This window comes from Sturnus vulgaris, chromosome 8, assembly GCF_052056855.1.
Source record: "Sturnus vulgaris isolate bStuVul1 chromosome 8, bStuVul1.hap1, whole genome shotgun sequence".
Lineage (NCBI taxonomy): Eukaryota > Metazoa > Chordata > Aves > Passeriformes > Sturnidae > Sturnus > Sturnus vulgaris.
In genome coordinates this window covers 4,278,709-4,297,584 of record NC_142250.1, presented here as the reverse complement: position 1 = coordinate 4,297,584, position 18,876 = coordinate 4,278,709, and the positions used below count along the sequence as shown (strand labels likewise).

Genomic DNA, 18,876 nt, shown 5'->3' with positions numbered 1-18,876 from the left:
ATTAGATTAACAAGGACATTGTATTTGTGGAGGATTACTTGTGCACATCTCCAACAGCCTGGAACATTTGGGTTTGGAGGAATTCACACAATTGTGCGTCAGCTCTCCATTCCCAGCACACCCAGAGCTGTAACACCCCACTGCAGCAGGAATTACAGCTGTGATTAAAAGACATTAATGTTGTTCCAGTCCTAATGTGAGGGCTGAGAGCAGACACACAATGAATTCAGAATGTTCATGGCCCACACAAGCTCACAGCAGCTCATTAGCTACAACAGAACATTAAAAAAAGAGAGAAGGAATATGGAAATGAGTGTTTCTTTCCACAAGGAATCATTTCTTTCCCAGATTCTGCTCTTATGGTATTGAAGGATAAATTGATATTAGGGGACAAAGCAGGGAACACTTTGCCTTTATCAGATTAAAGCAATTACAAACTGTTCATAAAGATGCTTTCATAACATTACTTTTGTTCTCAGAAAAGAAGACTTAATTTGCAAACCAAGTTGGAAAATTAAGATTGGTTCCTCCAAATTTACCATCCTCCAAAAAAAACTCACTGCCTGAGAAACTGCTCAGTCTTCCTGGCTGATCTCAGCTCTAAACCCTCCCCAGAGGAATTTAGAAGTGCATATTTTCAATGGATCTCTGCCACCTCTCCATCTTCCCAGCACAGAGAAGGGGAGGTCTCCAGGGAGACCTTAAGCACCTTCCAGTAGCAAAAGGGAGCTTACAAAGATGAGAAAAAGGGACTATTTCCATGGTTAGATAGTGATGGGGCAAGGGGGAGGGTTCTGAATTAAATGAGGTGAGATTTATGGGATAATGGGGAGGAATTGTTCCCTGGGAGCGTGGGCAGGCCCTGGCACAGGGTGCCCAGAGAAGCTGTGGCTGCCCCTGGATCCCTGGAAGTGTCCAAGGCCAGGCTGGACTTTGGGGCTTGGAGCAGCCTGGGATAGTGGAAGGTGTCCCTGCCCATGGTAGGGGGTGGGAATGGATGGGATTTAATGTCCCTTCCAACCCAAACTAGTCTGGGATTTTATTAAAATGAAAAAAAGCCACAGCCATCACAAACCCATTGAAGTCTGGGGTTTACTGGGTGATAAATTGGCACCAGAGCACCACTGTGATAAACACATCAATGTGCTAGAGATACACCAATTTATTTGGGAAGCAACCCCAGAGTGCAGGATTCAGGAGCACCCACCACTAATCCAGCAAGAATGGAACCACTATTTTCCAGACACTAATGACAAAGTCATTAAAACACACATTAAAGCTACCCCACGGGGCACTGTGCTAATGAGCCTGCTTGAGTCCCTGTCTGGGTTTACATCTATTTTTTGTATATTCCCATTGAAGAGATATAGAATATATTCCCATTCCCACTGGAGACAGTTCAGCACATCTCTGCTTTCTCCTGCCAAAACGCCCTGCTCCAAGAGAAGCTGAAGAACAGCCTGCCTTGCCAGCTGCTCCTGGGGCTCTGGATTGCCAGGATGTGGGAAAAGCACCACAGCAGTGTATGATCATTCTGTGCAGTGTATCCCATCTCAGACCTGCCTGCAAGCTCATTCCACACAAATATTTATGGCAATCCTGGAAGTTAATACGTTGGTATGGAGTTAATTAGGGAAAAATATATTATCACTGATGTCTTGCCATGCTTTGTTAATAACAAGGAGGAAATGAGGGCACAGCAAAGCCTGGGAGCCTCCCAGTTTCTTGCAGTAGCTGATGGAGTGATGAAGCATTTTATTTGCCCATAATTGAGGAGGATTATTTTAATAATGAACCAGGAATTGAATATTAGCTGTTAAATACCACCATCATCATCTTCCTGAACTTGCAAGGAGGAATTCTTTAAAACTCAAAAAAACTCTACCGTAGCAGCAGCCAAAACAAGATTATCTTCTTTCCCAGTGCTCCATAAAGCTGGGGAATTACTGAGTCTTTTTAGATATTACAATGTTTGTCAAGCAACAATTAAAAACGCACCAGCGATTAAGCAAACACCATAAAGCTTTTACAATTCATTTGAAGCAGGCAAATATTTGTGCAGCCAAATAAAAAAATCCCAACCAACACTGAAGTATTTGGCTCTCTGAAGATTCAAAATCCTTCATTTTGAAAACAAGTTTTTAAAAATTCCCTTTAAGATCCCAAGGCCATTCAACCTGGCCTTGGGACACTTCCAGGGAAGGGTCAGGCACAGATTTTTTTGTTCAATCACAAAGCTGTCATCAGCAATGGCACACAAATAATTATTACTTGCATTTACAGCCAAGAATCCCCATAGGGTACTGACTGTATAGGATAAACCAGCCCCTTCCCAGGAAGTTTCCAATCTCAGGCATGTAAATTCGAATTTTCCCAGTTTTCCAGACACCTGTGCTAAAGGGTAGGAGAGCTCATCCAAAATTAAGCTTCCAGAACAAAGCAGAAATCTCAACTTAATCTGAAACTGTGAGCCTCACTCCAAGTGTATTTGTCCCTCCAATTAAAGGAAATGCCTTCCCCCTGGGAAAGGTGGGACAATGGAGGTGAGCTCTGCAGGACCCCTGATGTCCCCACCCAAACTGGGCCATGTCCAAACAGCTCCAAGTCTGAAGGCAGGAGAGCACTTTAAAACTTCAATCTTCCCCAAACGCCACCATGCAGAATAAGAAGGGTTTTAAGCACTTTTCCCTTTTTTGCCACCACTAGTGCAGCACCCTGAGTGCTCTCCTCCTCTCCCACACTTCCCATTCCCATGTGCTCCCCTCCCTCCTGCCAGCAAGTGTTTTTCCAGCTGTAGGGAAAAGTGCACTCTGAGTCCAAAAATCACCCAAAGGAGGGTTTTAGCATGTATGGGGGGTTAATGTTTAACCCAGACTCCTTCCCAAAGCAGCTCTTGTGTCCCTGGACACTGGAATAGCAGGAGATGGACATTGTTTCATCTCTTGGGGAACAGCAGGAGCAAAGGTGGGATCCCTGACACCCCCCCCCCCCCCCCCCCCCACTCTCACCTCCCAGGAGGGCACTTACAGAGCTACCATTGCCAAAATTCCCTCCTAACTCAGGACAATGCTCAGGAGATGCAGTTTGAGAGTTTTAGGCTGGACATGCAGGAAAAGTTCTTTTCCAAGCAGGTGTCCCTCTGAGTCAGGGCACCTCTGCTGAACAAAGCCATGGCTGCCTGGCAGCCCCTCTGCCAGGGGAAGGCTGGAGAAGCTTTCCTGAGGTCCTTCCACACCAACCCAAGCCCAGGATCAAGGGAGGTGTCTGATAACCACAGGCAGAGTACCTGAGTTTCTCCTTCACACAAGAAGCACTTCATCTGCTTCCTTTAGTCAGCTAAACTCACCTAAATTCCCTTCATTTCCCCAAGAACAAAGCCAACTGTGCTGTGTGAGCAGAGAGTATCTGACAACAATAAATCTGTATTTGGGATCTCTCACATGGAAGAATCACAGCAGTGCTCGGAAATGATGAAGGATTACAAAATTAGAAGCAGAAAAAATTCAAAGAACAAGGAGGACTGAAGAGGTTCAAAAGACTCCTCAAACAGGGAACACAGGATCTAATCAGATGCTAAACAGCCTTTAAGTGGAGAATGTGCCCTCCCAAGGAGGAAATGGGCCAGGGAGGCAGGAGAGGCACATGCCAGCAGTGTCTCTGCTGTGGGCACTCAGGTGTATCTGGGCAAAGCCCTATGGAAAAGGGGCTGGTGACACCAGAAATGGGACTGGTGACATGGACAAAGCCACCATGTGGCATTTTCACACCCGCTCTGGCAATTCATCCCACTCCAGACAGCTCCTGTGACCCTCATCAGCTAAAGAAAATCCAAGTTTAAAAGACAGGCTCCGAGCTGGGTGCACTGTCTGAATTCAATCAGCCTCTGCTCCTGCCCTCTACCACAGATAAGTCAGGCAGAGTAACCTCAGAGCTGAAAAACAAACACAAGAAATAAATACAATTCTATTTCTTCAAAGGCAGCCAGGATTTTGCCTCGTTCAGATCTCTGCACTTAGCTCCCAGTGCTGTCAGATCGCTTCAGATGTCTGGAGTTCAGTGCAAATGTTTGGAGTTCACCTCAATTCCCATCAAAAAACCAACCTAGGGTGTCCAGGACATGTCAGAGGAAAAGAGAAGACAGTTTTAGGGTGGCACCTGTGCCTTCTGCTGTGTACAGAGGCCATGCCTGCCCTGAAAAAACAAAACATCGCTGAGCCTCTTCCCACGCGTCTCATTCCTGCAGTTAATTAAAAAAGAGACACTATTTAAATCTCATTTCCTTCAGCTGGGTGTCAGGCACAGGCTGCAAAGGGCAGAGCATCACCAAACCCATTTCAAACAATACTGACTTTGAGATTCTGGAGTAAAGGGTTTTACAAACAACTTCAGAGGAGTGAATGCAGTTGTCAACATTTCTGTTGTCTGGATAGGTTTTATTGCAGCCTAAAGATAAATAAAAGCGCTCTCATTCTGAGTCCATTCCCAGAGAAGATGCAATTCATGAAATATAATGAGTTTTTCAAACGTGCAATACAGAGAACTTGTTTAGTGCCTTTTTTTAATTAAAAAGCCTATCTGCAGTTTTGTCAATTTATTTGGTATCCAAATGCTTTTAACACTGGCACTTAAATAATATGAAATCCATCTTTGCCAGGGAATTTCAGAGCAGAAAAATGCAAGTAAACTACAGCCCTCTTCAGCATCCCAGACTTGAGCAAATTACTGTCAGTCTTAGAGAAAGGGAAAGGGGCTCAGCCTGGAGAAAAGGAGGCTCAGGGGGAACCTTCTGGCTCTGCACAACTCCCTGACAGGAGGGGACAGCCAGGGGGGGTCGGGCTCTGCTGCCAGGGAACAGGGACAGGACAAGGGGAAACGGCCTCAAGCTGTGCCAGGGGAGGCTCAGGTTGGAGAGCAGGAGGAATTTCTCCATGGAAAGGGTGCTCAGGCCTTGGCAGGGGCTGCCCAGGGAGGTTTGGAGTGCCCATCCCTGGAGGTGTCCAAGGAATTCCTTAGACGTGGCACTCAGTGCTCTGGGCTGGGGACAGATCAGGATGGATGATCCTGAAGGTCTTTTCCAGCCTCAATGATCCCATGTTATTATTATTTGAATTATTATTATTCCATCAATTTGATTATTACTGCACCATTGCCACAAGCAAATGGATTTAAGGTCACAAGGTTGATACCATGGAGGAGATGTCAGCTGTTTTGTCCCAGAACATTTCCAGATGAAAAATCCAGGGAGTCTGATGAGACACCCCACAATCCCCCAATGTACACTGGGATTTTCAGCTCCTTCCTCTCCAGAATTCTGCTTCTTTTAGGAAGTGTAACTGATGTGTGGCATTAATCAGCAGTTTAAACTGACATATCAGAGCAGTAATACAGAGTTGTGGCAGAGGAAGGCTTGAGCTGCCCTAAACAGCCTTCTCCACACTTGAAACATCTCCCCACAGCGCCTGGGCCATGGAAAAAATCCCACTTCAAACAACATCCCTGAAATGGAGACATGACACCAAGGGCTATCAAAGCGTGAGGCAATCAAAGCATGGCAGGAGTAGCAGCAATAAGGGTGGAATGCTGCATGCTGCATAATGAAGAGATTGCCTTTTATCAACACAGGAACTGTCTGCACAACATCTACAACTGCAAGGCTGCTCCTTGTTCCTTCAGGCTGCAGTTTCACCCCTGGCAGCAGATGAGGGTGAAGTCCTCCTGTGCAAAGTCACCTTCATGCCCTTAAAAACCTTCCAGGGGCTTTCACTCCCCCAGAACACATCAGCACGGAGATCAGGGGAGCTCAGCTTGGAAAGGCAGGAGCCTCCACTGTGGCTCTGTTTGGTTTAGGCTCAGCTTCCTGGCTCGAGGAGCAGCCCAGCCCTTTACTCTGGGGTTTTATTTTCCCCTTCTGCCCCGCTCAGGTGAGACCCTGCCTGCAGAGCTGCCTCCAGCTTGGGGGTTCCACCCACAAAAAAAGGACCTGAAGCTGCTGGAGCAAGTCCAGGGGAGGTCACGGAGATGCTCCCAGGGCTGGAGCCCCTCTGCTCTGGAGCCAGGCTGGGAGAGCTGGGGGTGTTCACCTGGAGAAGAGAAGGCTCCAGGGAGAGCTCAGAGCCCCTTCCAGAGCCTAAAGGGGCTCCAGGAGAGCTGGAGAGGGACTGGGGACAAGGGATGGAGGGACAGGACATGGGAATGGCTTCCCACCTCCAGAGGGCAGGGATAGATGGAATACTGGGGAGGAATTGTTCCCTGGGAGGGTGGGCAGGCCCTGGCACAGGGTGCCCAGAGAAGCTGTGGCTGCCCCTGGATCCCTGGAAGTGTCCAAGGCCAGGCTGGATGGGGCTTGGAGCAGCCTGGGATAGTGGAAGGTGTCCCTGCCCATGGCAGGGGTGGCACTGGGTGGGATTTAAGGTCCCTTCCAACTCAAACCACTCTGGAATTCTGTGATGGAAAAGGTGTCCCTGCTCATGGCAGGAGGTAGAATGGGATGAGTTTTTAGATCCCTTCCAACCCAAACCAAATGAGAAATTTTATATAATGTGAGGTAAATCCAGCCCCTGTCTGTTTTAATCTGGGAAAAGACCATGTGTCGATCAGCCCATAAATTAATATTTAGAGCAAATATTCCATTGCATCCCCATGTTTATTAAACTGCCCAAAGCAAAGCTTTACTGTTGGCAGCAAAGTTCACTCTGGGATTCTCTGATTTCCCCTGATTTTGTCTCCTCTCCTCCAGAGATGTTCAGACACAAGGAGAAGATGCTTTATATTGATCCAGCCCCATCCCAAGACTGCTCTGCCTTGTTCTGAACCTTGCCATAGCTAAAAGAGACTGGAAAATAAGGAAACCTTCACCAACATTATACTTGTGGAGAACTTAAAAGAATAATTTTAGTATTGGTGTTTACACACATTTTTTCTTCACAATAACCCCACAGTACTACAAAAGACGTGGGGGGATAATAATTAAAATTATTAATCAATGAAACCTGTAGTAGGTTTAACATTGGAAAAAAATCCTCCTGTTCCATGTGGGCTGGAGAGACCTGGAGCCTGCTGCTGTCTGAGAAGCAGAGGCAGCAGGATCTTCATGATCCAAAGGGATCAGCCAGTGGAGATTGTGCTGCTACACCCTGGTTGAAAGCAATAAAAATTGAGTAACTTTTACTGAATAGTACCATATTTGAGCTTATTTTAGGGAGATTGTTCTATGATTCCCTTAATGGAAGTTCATTGGAAGTGATGGACTTGAGATACAGGGAAGCACAACTCCTCCAGTACAATCAATCAAGTATTTAAATTAATCCAGTGTCTCTCAGAAAGAAACATTAAATTACAACGGGCAAAATAATCTTTACAAACTGTTTTTATGGACAGCAGGAAAGGCAGCTTGGGGTGATTTCATGTCATCATTATCAAGGAGCTTCTAAAAGTGGCTTTAAAGAACAGAATGCAGTGGTTGCCTTGGTTCTGAAACACAAATTGATCAGTTCTGGGTCTGTCTTGGTGCCAAGTGGTTTTTTGTTCTGCAATTACTACCAAAAAATAGTCTAAAATGAGAAATTTTATACAATGTGGGGTAAATCCAGCCCCTGTGCTATCTGTTGCATTTTAATCTTGGAAAAGACCATGTGTCGATCAGCCCATAAATTAATATTTAGAGCAAATATTCCATTGCATCCCCATGTTTATCAAACTGCCCAAAGCAAAGCTTTACTGTTGGCAGCAAAGTTCAGTCACCTCATTTCTCACAGCTGCTCTGGCCATATTTCAAACATCAGCAACATTTTCAGTGACAGCTATAAAAAGAGATGAAATGGGAGCTTTTATGAACTAATTATCTGACATCTGCTGTTAATATTAACTAATTTTTCAAGGGTTGCACAGAGAAAGTCATCATCTCCTTATAACCGTGTTTAAGTGATGGGATCTCATCTCATTCCACTCTGCAATTAAATCAATGTGAAAAATATCAACAAAATTATTTCCACAAGTATTCCAGAACAAGGGAAGCACTTCATTTCCCTGGCGTGATTGTCACCCTCCTTCTGTATCAGACACAACAAAAAAGGCTTTGTTATTGATTGTTACTTTATCTGCTTGGCCATACAGGTCTATAGAGTTTTAAACATGGATTTAACACTGAAAGTTTTTCCATAAATAAATACCCGGACTTAAAGCTGCCTCTGATGCCAGAACCTCCAGGTGTTCACGTGGAGAAGAGAAGGATCCAGGGACATCAGAGCTCCTTCCAGGGCCTGAAGGGGCTCCAGGAGAGCTGGAGAGGGACTTGCAACAAGGGATGGAGGGACAAGACACAGCTTCCCAGTGCCAGAGGGCAGGGATGGATGGGATATTGGAGAGCAATTCTTCCTTGGGAGGGTGGGCAGGCCCTGGCACAGGGTGCCCAGAGAAGCTGTGGCACTTCCTCTTCCCCACCTCTTCCTTCAGCACTTCCTTTAAGGCTTTAGAAAAGGGGATAGGAAGCAGAGCCTGGGAATCTTGTGAATCCTGGAATCCCAGACTGGTTTGGGTTGGATGGGACCTCAAAGCCCATCCAGTGCCACCCCTTGCCATGAGCAAGGACACCTTCCACTAGCCCAGGTTGCTCCAAGCTCTGTCCAACCTGGCCTTGGACACTTGCAGGGATGCAGGGGCAGCCACAGCTTCTCTGGGCAACCTTATTCCAACACACCTGGGGATGTTTCAGGTACACAATGGTCCCAGGACGTGAATGAGTTTGTCATTCTGTTTTCCCCATTTCTCTTGGATTAGTCTGTCCCTCAGTAAAAATTTCAGTTAGGACCACCCATCCCTGTGCCTGTATCTCTAGAGTCACAGAGACGCCATCTTGAAGATGCTCCTGAAGAAGAAGAGGGGGAAAAAAACTCCTGCTACACCTTGTCCATTGTCCTCAACATCATTTTCTCATTATCATCCCCTTGGAGGAATAATCCAATCCCTTTTTGTCACATTACTTCCAAAACTTGTAAAGGTCACAGAAAAATACAGGCAGTGGAAAGGTGAGTTTAAATTACTTTCTCCCAGGATATATCCATTTATATTCCATTTATCTCCCATCAGGCACACCAGACTGGCTGGGCCATCCCGGGTTTCTTATCTCCATATAATATCAGAGAGATTTTAATCAAACAGTTGAATATCTAAAGTCAACTTCCCCTTCCAAAGTGTGTTTTAAGGAGAGCTGAACAAACTTTACTCTGGCTCCTGTGATTGTTGGAGGAGAACATCTGAAGGTAACATCCTTCTGCAAGGCTTTTAACGAGTCTCCACAATTTTAATTGGCAACTCGCTGCTGCCTTATTTTTCCTCACAAATTGTCCATGTTACCAAGCTCCTCGTAAAGTTCTGTCATTCCTGAGGCTGCAGCCAGCAGTGCACAGGACTCCATTAAAACAAAAACAGCAGTGGAAAATTCAAACTCATCCAGGCTTGGCAAGGAAGGGCTGAGCTCCCGCCTTAATCCCTCTGTGCCGCACCGGGTTTTGTACAATTAGTGCAGCTGGCAAGCACAGCAGCTCCAGGGACTCTTGTGCTGCCTTTTGAGGGCCAGCAAAAGGATTTACATAATTTAGAGTTTAATAACTTTAGCCTCTACTTGCCTTTTTTTTTTTTTGCTAATAGTTCTCCTGAAAACACAGGCTGGTGAGGAGTGTAACTCCCCTGAAATCACTGGCTTGGTACGGAAATATTTCTAGGGGATGGTTTTATTTGAATTTTGTCCCCAAGAGAATTCATTTCAGGTGTTAAGACTGCTTCTAAAATAAGCACAACATCCTTAGAGGATGGAAAATCTGCTTCTTCCGCCCTAAATCACCTGCAAAAATCTACTCCACACATTATTCTTTAAGAGGAATGAGCACTTCTGCACAATATTAACAGCAGAATAATTTCACTTCCTCCCACATCTCTTCTGTTATCAAAATGAAGAATCACAATGTTTTAAACACAACCTCAATTCAGCTGGGGGTATTTCTGTCTTTTTTGTCTTTTTTTGCTGACCTCTCATAGCTCTTTTTTTCCAATCATGTTTCTAAAAACAGAGGATCAGAGACTTCATTTTAGGTGCAGCCATAACAAGTGGTGTTTTCCTCATTCTGAACCTAATTATTTTTGGAATCAGGGAGGAAGGTCTGTGGTTCTGCTTTGAAATGCAAGCAGCATCCAGGTTTGCATGCAGGTCTGGATATCACTACAGAGAGAGGGAGAAATTAATTGTTGATTTGGATTTCACTGAGTGTGCAATGGAAGGTGATCTGTGAACATCAAGGAGTCAGAAAGCCTTTACAATTCCGTACTTGGAGTAGACTGACCAGTTTCTACCAGAAGAAGAAAAAGAAAAACCAAAAAGACCCCAAACCCCGTCAGTAATATCTGGAAGTGTAAAGCAAACACTACAAGATAACCAAACAAAAATCAGATGTCAAAAACTGGACGTTTATCTTAAAAGAAGACCACATGTCAGGAGATGTGTCCCTGCCTTCCCCAGTGCTCCTCAACACCCAAGGGTTTGGGCTCTTCCCAGGCCCTGCTTGAACTCAAACCCCACCCTGCTTTTATTTAAGACTGCAATAATAGGGAAAAAAATATGTTTATAGTGCTCCCGGGGCAGGCTTTTCGAAGCCCTGGATTGTCTTACTAAAGAGGTCGTTATGAGACAGGAGTCAGATTAGAATCATTAAATTTTAACATCTCCTAAATTCTGTTGCAAAGACAAAGCCCTTCCTCCGGTGATTTATATTTGAAGTTTGCTCCTGGAGAGTGAGCACGAGCTGAAGATCCCGTGAAGACTAACAGTGAGTAATGACACTAAAATCTTTATTATTTACAAACCAAAGCCAGGGTACACATAAAACCCAGTTCCAGCAGGAGATGTCAACTCAGCTGACACCTCATTATGGCCCAGCTGCAACGCTGAGCTCTACACCCTCATAAATCCATCCTTCACTCAGCCTCTGCTGCAACTTCACCCTCAGAAAGCAGCACTAAATGTCCTCGTAATGAAGTACAGGCAGGCACATCAAAACACACTCCTGACACTCTGGAGATGATGGAAAGCTCTCTCCTGAAAATTTGGAAGCCCAGAGTGTTTCTCCAGATGGGAGCTGGATGATGCTCCCCGACACTTCTCCATCACCACTGCTGACTGAGTGTCTGCTCTCACTACAGTCACCAATTTCATTTCTCCCAGAATAAACCTTGGAATGATCCAAGTTATCCCCAGGCTTAATGGAGTATTTACCACCACTCACCTTTCTAGGGATTTACCACATTTATTGCTCATTTCCCAAGCTGTTTGAAGCTGTGTAGGATCAGCTAAGCCAATTCCATGCCCTGAGAGGATGTGAACACCTCCACACCCTCAGCTCAGTGAGGGCGACCTGCAGCAGCTCCCCAAGCTCATTCAGAACTCCACCTGTATTGATTTGTGCACTAGCAAGAGAGAAAATTCCTCAAAGTCCCCTGCTGGTCCTGGGAAAGAGATTAAAACCCAGCAGAACTCTAATTACACAATGCTGCTGGGAAAGGAGCAGAGGAACAAGGAGCTCCTCCTCTTCCTTGAGGCAAGGACTCTGAGTAGGGACCTTACAGCTGTCCCCGAGTTTAACCAGGACAAAGGGATTTGGGACAGCTGAATGCCACCTGCCAGTCTGGAGGTTTGCTCAGGAGGGGAGCGCCTGAGGCCATGGAAAAGGTAGTAAGAGGAAATCTGACAGGAAAATCTGCTGTGTTGTCCTGGGGTACAATGCAAAAATGTGTATTCTATCACCATCTGTTAAAATGTGGGAGGGGTGGTGATCCTTATCTCTGTGGGAGATATCCTCTGCTGATGTGCCATCTGATAAGATCGGGGGATGATCATCGTTATCTTTTCACAACCCATCCTTCCTGCAGAAGATATATTCTGTTAATGGGCCATTAAGTCCTATTGTGTGACTGATAAGATTACATTATCCCATTGGGAGATGCCCCAACCAGGGGCAGGAGCCAAGCCTTTCCTACCTAGATAAAAAACTGGGGTTTGGGACCCGAGGGCAGACCTTTCCACTGGATCCCAGAGGAAAGTCGGACCTTTTCCACATCATCGCTGGATCTTCAGAGGAAAACTGCACCTTCTACAGGAGCACTGCTTCAACAGAACCACATCTGTCATCCAGGAGGACTGCAGCCACCATTTATACGGACTGCTACCAACACCCTGACTGACAGGGTGTCAGGTTGTATTTCTGACTGTGTTGGTGGTTTTTCTTTTGTATTATTGCATGTATTTTATTTTTTCTCTTTTTTTTTTTTTCCTATAAATTGTATTACTGACTTGGAGTCTCTCACTGGTTTTGCTTCCAAACCAATACATGTGCATAATTCCCTGTGGGAGTGTCTTGCACAAGCAGGTGAGAATGGCTGCAGGAACAGAGTGGTTATGTGGGATTCCACTCGTGGGAGTGGAGGACCAGGTGCCTTTTAGCTCTGCATTCCTAAGGAGAACTAAACAACATCCATCCTCCCAGTGTCTTTTCTAGAACTTGACCTTCCTCTCTGCTCTTTCCAACCCTCCCCAGCTGTATTTATCACACAAACCTGCTGCTTCTCTGAGTTGTTCACCATCAGCTGAAGTACCCAGCACTTGTGAAAAGGCAAAGTTTGCACAGATGAGAACAGAGAACCTCAGTCTTCAGTCCTTCAGCCCTACAGAGAACAGCACATCCTGCAGAAAATAATCCACTTATCTATTCCTGCTTTCTCATTCCTGCCTATTTGTTCTTTTCCTTTCTCTCTTTTTGAAGCACAATTAGATATTTGGAAAATACTTTCTTCTGAGCAGGGATTCATTATTCTGGCACAAGAATAGCACTGGTTTGTATTATTCAAGTTTGTACCTCTTGTTTGGATTACTCTGTGCCATCTGTACCCTTCTGACTCCTCCCCCACAGCACCTTAAACCCACACAACTATTTATTATCTCTCTTTTCTCCAGACACCACCATAAACTCTTGTCTTCAAGATCAAGGAGGACTGTGATATCCTATATCCCAGGTCTCAACTCTGCATCTGAATTTAAACAAAAACCTGTTTAAGTCGTACACAGCAATGTGATTTATTTCCTCTGCTTAATTGTGCAAGCCAAGCCTTTGCCCAGAACACTCATAAAAGAAAACAGATAACAGGAGAAGTGCTGAGGAATTTAAAGCAGGAGGTCAAGTGCCATCCAGAGTTTTTTTCCTGATTTATTTTAGTCAGCTGAGTGGGGAAACAATGTCTTGTCCTGAACAAAAACTAAGCTTGGCTTACTGAGTTTCCCTTGAAGACTTACACAGGTCAGAAAGGTTCTTCTAAGCAGTAAGAAAATAATCATCATGAGATTCAGCAGGAATTGAAAGGAAAACTGTAATATAACCTCCAGGCTCCTCTGCATGGGTTAGGACCAACCTGAGTGACTGAGTGAAGCATTTCCTCTGCATCTTCTTCTTTCACACAGAGTGGATAAATTCCATACCAAAATCCATGCCCTAAAGACTTGAATTCACTGAGAAAGTGAAACATTTAAAGAGGTTGCAACTTGCAAGTGAAGAGATGAAAAAGCATCTAAAATGCTCTTACTTTTGACAGTAGCAGTCCGGGTGCAGTTGTAGAGGATGGCTAACTCCCCAAAAACTTTGCCAGGTCCCATGGTGCAGAGCTTCACTCCCTCTTTTGTCACTTCAACCTTCCCATCTGTGAGAAAAAGAAGAGGAGGAAAAAAAAAAAGTTTAAAAGGATAATTAAATAATTTCAGACATTTTTAAATGAAGATTAATGGTTTTTAGATTTAACTTTTAAAATGTATTTGATTACAGGCCAGGTTGGACGGGGCTTGAAGCAACCCAGGATAGTGGAAGATGTCCCTGGCCATGGCAGGGGGTGGAACTGGATGAGCTTTAAGGTCTCTTCCAACCCAAACCATCCTGGGATTCATACTGCAAACAAAAAAACACCAGAGCCCTACAACTTCTTCAAAAGGAATTAAATGTATTATGAAGGAGAGCACAAATACTCAGAAAAAGTTTAAAAAATCAACTGTTGCATGCAGAAACTTTCAACACTTGAGTGTTTTTTAGTGGAGCATCTGTACAGTCAGGACATACTTACAGTGCACTAAACTCAGTGTGAACTTCGTTTCACCTCTTACACTTTCAGGTGAAATTTCCCCCAATTTTTATGTTCAAAAAGGAACAGATTTAGGTCTTTAACACCACACATGAAAACGGCAGTGTAATTTTGCTCATTTTCCCTGAGAAACTAATCCCTGAGAGCACTCATCCATGAATAACAGAACTACCATTGAAAAGAAAATTACTCTGACCCGTGGCTATTATTTAATTCTCGTCTCTCCACCCCGTGCCTTTCTGAATATCTCATTTTATGAGGGGAAATCTGCTTTATCGGCTAACCTTCACCATGCTGGAAGGGATGTGAGAGGATGGGTTAAAATCCCTGGTTGGATGGAAAGAAAGGAGCTCAGGACCAACCTGGGATGTTGGAACTGACCAATCTTTTAAATATTGGAAGGTTTGAAAAGCAAGATTTGAAAAAGAAGAGCCAGGAGAAGTGAAAGAAGAGGGGACAGGTGTGAGGGGGCCACAGGGTTATTCCTGCCAAAAAAAAAAAGGGTGGGGAAAAAGAGCAAAGGTTTTGAACCCTCCCCTGACACCCCAAACGGGGAAACAGCTTCAGGGATCATGGAATACAATCAGTGAACTGAAACACAGACTTGTTTAGGTTGGAAAAGATGAATATTTATCAAGTTGAAAGTGGCTTTTTGGTAAATATGATGACCTAAATGTTACCTGGGCTGTGGGAGTGTAAAATGGCAGCAGTGTTTTCTGTAATATAAAAGCAGGGTTGGGGGGATTCAAGTATCTTCAGTACAGGTTAATTTTTATGACTATTTTTATAGTCATAAAAGTTATTGATTCATTTCTTCATATTAAGTATCAATCTAACAAGAAGCACAAAAATAGGTATTTATCTCAAGAATAAGCAATATCGACCTTTAATGGGGCCTCACACACTTCAGAGATTCCTAAATAATTTTGAAGAATTTTTTGTTTAATAAAATTGAGTTTCAGCAGCTTTTTCTGCAAAAAGCTCTGACAGATAAAGCTCTACAACAAAAACCTGCAAAGGGAATGATTTTACCTAACTTTTGGCTCATGGATTCCAAAGAAAGATGGACAATTCTGAGCAGTAATGCACAGACAGGATCACATTATTCCCAAGTGTTGGGGACACAAGAAACATATTGCTGATGAAATTAAAATACTTCTTTTAAAAGTATCGAGAAGATTTCCCAGCACAATATTGCAGGTATTTACAAGACTACATAAAACCATGTTCTGTGGTTTAGTAATTAATGTGCTCTTTAATTATAATTTATTGTCCTGGAGAAAGCTTCCCATTCTCCTGCTATGTAACTCAGCAATCTGGAACATTAAACACCTCACTGTAAGATGCCCAGACCATGAGCAAAATTCACCTCTCATAGAATTAAAAGGTCAAAGGATTGCTGTAGGATTTTTCCCATTTTCTTTTCCTACCTGGCAGCCTATACAGTGCAGCTTTCCATGGAGCAAACAAATCGTTCTGCTGTATCAACCAGATAAAGGAACCAAATGAAATACAACACAATATTGATCAATTAATGGAGATACATCTGCAGCTTGCCTTGGCATCTCCATCAGGCAAAAACACTAAATAATGCAAGAGATGCTTCTCTCTGGGCAGGAGAATCAGAAAATATTGCATTTCAGTCTAAATATTGAGCATTATTGAATTCAACATTATATTTAATTTACAGCTTGAGCTGATTTGGGGGAGCTTTAGCTGGCATACAAAAAAATACACTTTCCTGTCGGCTGTAAGAGGCCATTCCATAACAATGAGCAATGCATATGGTTTTTCAAAAAGAGCATAGAATAAATATCTCAGTGTCTTCAGTTCCCCAGTTCCAAGGGCTCCAGCCATTCCCTTACCAGGATGAACATAAGAAGGTGACCACAGTTAAGGGTCAATAAAAGAGATCGATGTCTCCACAAGCTACCAGCCTGCTCCCAACAGAAATACCTCCAAAAATCCCTTGAACCATGCAGAACTCAAAATATTTTGGGTTCTGCAGACCCCCAAGTCTCAGTTATTTGGTTCTTTATCCTTGGACACTTCCAGGGATCCAGGGGCAGCCACAGCTGCTTTGGGCAACCTGTGCCAGAGCCTCACCTCACCCCGTTGCTTTGCAAGATTTCTGGGAGGTTCACTAAACCTTCATTAAATTAATCTTTTCTCATGAAAAACTAGTCCTAGGAGTTGGACATCAACGATCCTTGGGGATGTTCCATGAAATCCAAGAGGGATTTCCAAGCTTTCCCTTGCTGCCCTGGTCCCCAGCACACATCCCTGAGCCTTGGGCCTCTCAGCCAGAGCCTCACTTTACCAAATTAAACTCTGCGTGCTAATTACATTGCAGTTGCAAATTTAATTGTGGAGCAATTAAAGTTTTAATTGCTAAGTAGCTGCTTGACTTCAGAGCTGGTCCGATGAAGATGTGCTAACACTGGTGTTTGTCTGGAAACACAAAGTGATAATGGTCTGCATTCTTCATGGCATTATTCAGGGATTATTCAGGTGCCCCAGCCACTGGGAATCTTCCCCTCGTGTTACACATCAGAATGAGGAATATTCACAATATTGAAACTAAAGCCAAAATTTATGGGAATTTTTTGTCACAGCCTTCTTAAACTAGGCTGACACTGAATTACCACTGGTGCATCTCCATCCCAATTTCAGGAATCCTGGAAATAGTTCCTGGAAAATCATCTATACATGGCAAACCATAGAATGGTTTGGAAGGGACCTTAAAGCTCATCCAGTGCCCGCCCTGAAACGGGCAGGGACACCTCCCACTATCCCACGGTGATCCAAAACCTGGCCTTGGACACTTCCAGGGATGGTGAAGCTGTGCCAGGGCCTGTGCTCTGGTAAATTCCTGAATAACCTCCCAGGATGCCAAGTTAAACACGGATCATTTTAACCACAGAAGAGGAAAAATACAGATGAATGAAGCATGTAAGAACAAAGCAGGATCAATTTTGTCCCCTACAACGCCACTAGCAAAGCACAGAGGTTTTGTTTTGATGGGGACATTGGGGTTTTTGTCACTCTGAATACACCCAATTAAACATGAAATAACATCTCTGGCTGATCTGCATCCACATCCCTCAAATGAATGGAAGGATAAAGTAAATTGCACTCATGTGACTCTCTCAATCAGCAGGATCATTTTTTCTCCCAATAATTAAATAGTCGTTTTCTCTTTCTGAGCACAGAAGAAAACAGATTTAAGTTGACCTGAGGAACTTGTCAGCCTGTGTGTAATTTATATAATAGACTAAATTTTTACAATGCATTATCAGCTCTCCCTTTTTCCTCACAGCACGGGGGAAAGGTCACTCGCTGCTTCAAGCCAAATTCTCCCATGACTCCCAAATCCAAACAAATCTGAATTTTAAAGTTGCAAGAATATCCATGAAGGTATGTGAGAACCCCAAGTGGATTTCTGTACAATAAGAGAGTTTCTTCTGTTGTCCAGCAAAGGCTTTAACAGCAGGAATGAGCCAGGGACATTTCTACTTTGCATTTCTCCATACCTAGGAGACACCCAGAGGGTGTCTTATTTCTTATTTTCAGTTTGTTTCATAATACTAATTCCTTATTTTCAGTTGTCTATCCCAGCAGTGCCTTTGGAACAGGTATAAGAGCAATGGATTTTGTATTATTCACATCACTGGGCCCTCTTCAAGTCCTGGACCCTTAGGGCGAAAAAAACAAGCCTGGTTCTCCCATGAAGGCACTAATTATTCATCACATTCTCATGCCTGGTTGAAAAATACAAACGCTTCTAGTGAAAGATGAGGAATGTAAAAAAGCAGGGTTCAGCACAAGCTCATGTATTCCTAGGATATAAATTTCATCCCACAACTCCAAAAATGCCAGGAGGGGTGGGAGGAGGATTCCCTCAATTCAGTGCAGGATTCATGAATGACTATTCAATATTTGATTTCATCTGTGCCTGTTTCACACTTGGACTGCAGCTTGATTTGTTGGATGCTATTCAAGCTCTGCTCTGAAAACTGAGAATGATTGTTTGCAGAAAGTTTTCTTTAGGAAATATTGCTTTGGATCTGCAGATTTTCCTGAATAAGGCTGAATATATTTCAAAAATGGCACCTGAGATGAAGCACAAATTACCCTTCAACACAGTGACCAGCCCCTGTGCATGTGGGAAATGTAAGCCCCGATGGGTTTCTCCCTTACCCAAACTCAGGAAAGTTCTGACAGAATAACTACAATATCAGTGAGGAAAAAATAAATAATGCATATTTTGCCAAATTCCAAGTCGTTTTCCCACTGCAAATTCTTTCAAAAGTGCTTTGAATATAGAGACAACAGCATTTTTCCTCAGATATCTCCCTGGGAAAAGCCAAATAAATTCTGATATCATTTCCCAGGCTTATTTTATTTTCTGCTGGCACCTGCAACAGGATTTTAAAGCTCAATCTTTTAGAGTTGTGCAAATGAAAAGGAACTGAACAGAGGGCAGCTGGTCAGCCTGGAGACTGATGATGCTGCAGAGCCTCATCCGTATTCCATTCCCAAAAACCTTCCAGTGAGCTTTACCCTTGTTGGATAAAACCCAAGAGGAAGGTAAATGAAGCACGACCTGAATTCTGACTCTCAAACCTCCACCTGTCACTGGTGACACTACGAGTCCCTTGAGGAAATGCATTTGGAGTTGAACAAACTAATTTTACCTCCTCTCAAATG

General features: G+C 43.8%; 1 protein-coding gene across 2 annotated transcripts in view; it reads right to left on the bottom strand.

The window, feature by feature from the left end:
- Positions 1 to 18,876, bottom strand: part of PRKG1 (protein kinase cGMP-dependent 1) — a 361,647-nt gene that overhangs the window by 191,844 nt on the left and 150,927 nt on the right. For both annotated transcript variants that reach the window (XM_014882250.2, XM_014882251.2), the window contains exon 3: positions 13,621 to 13,734. In XM_014882250.2, the coding sequence (XP_014737736.1) occupies positions 13,621 to 13,734 (114 nt within the window). The remainder of the gene's footprint in view (positions 1 to 13,620; positions 13,735 to 18,876) is intronic.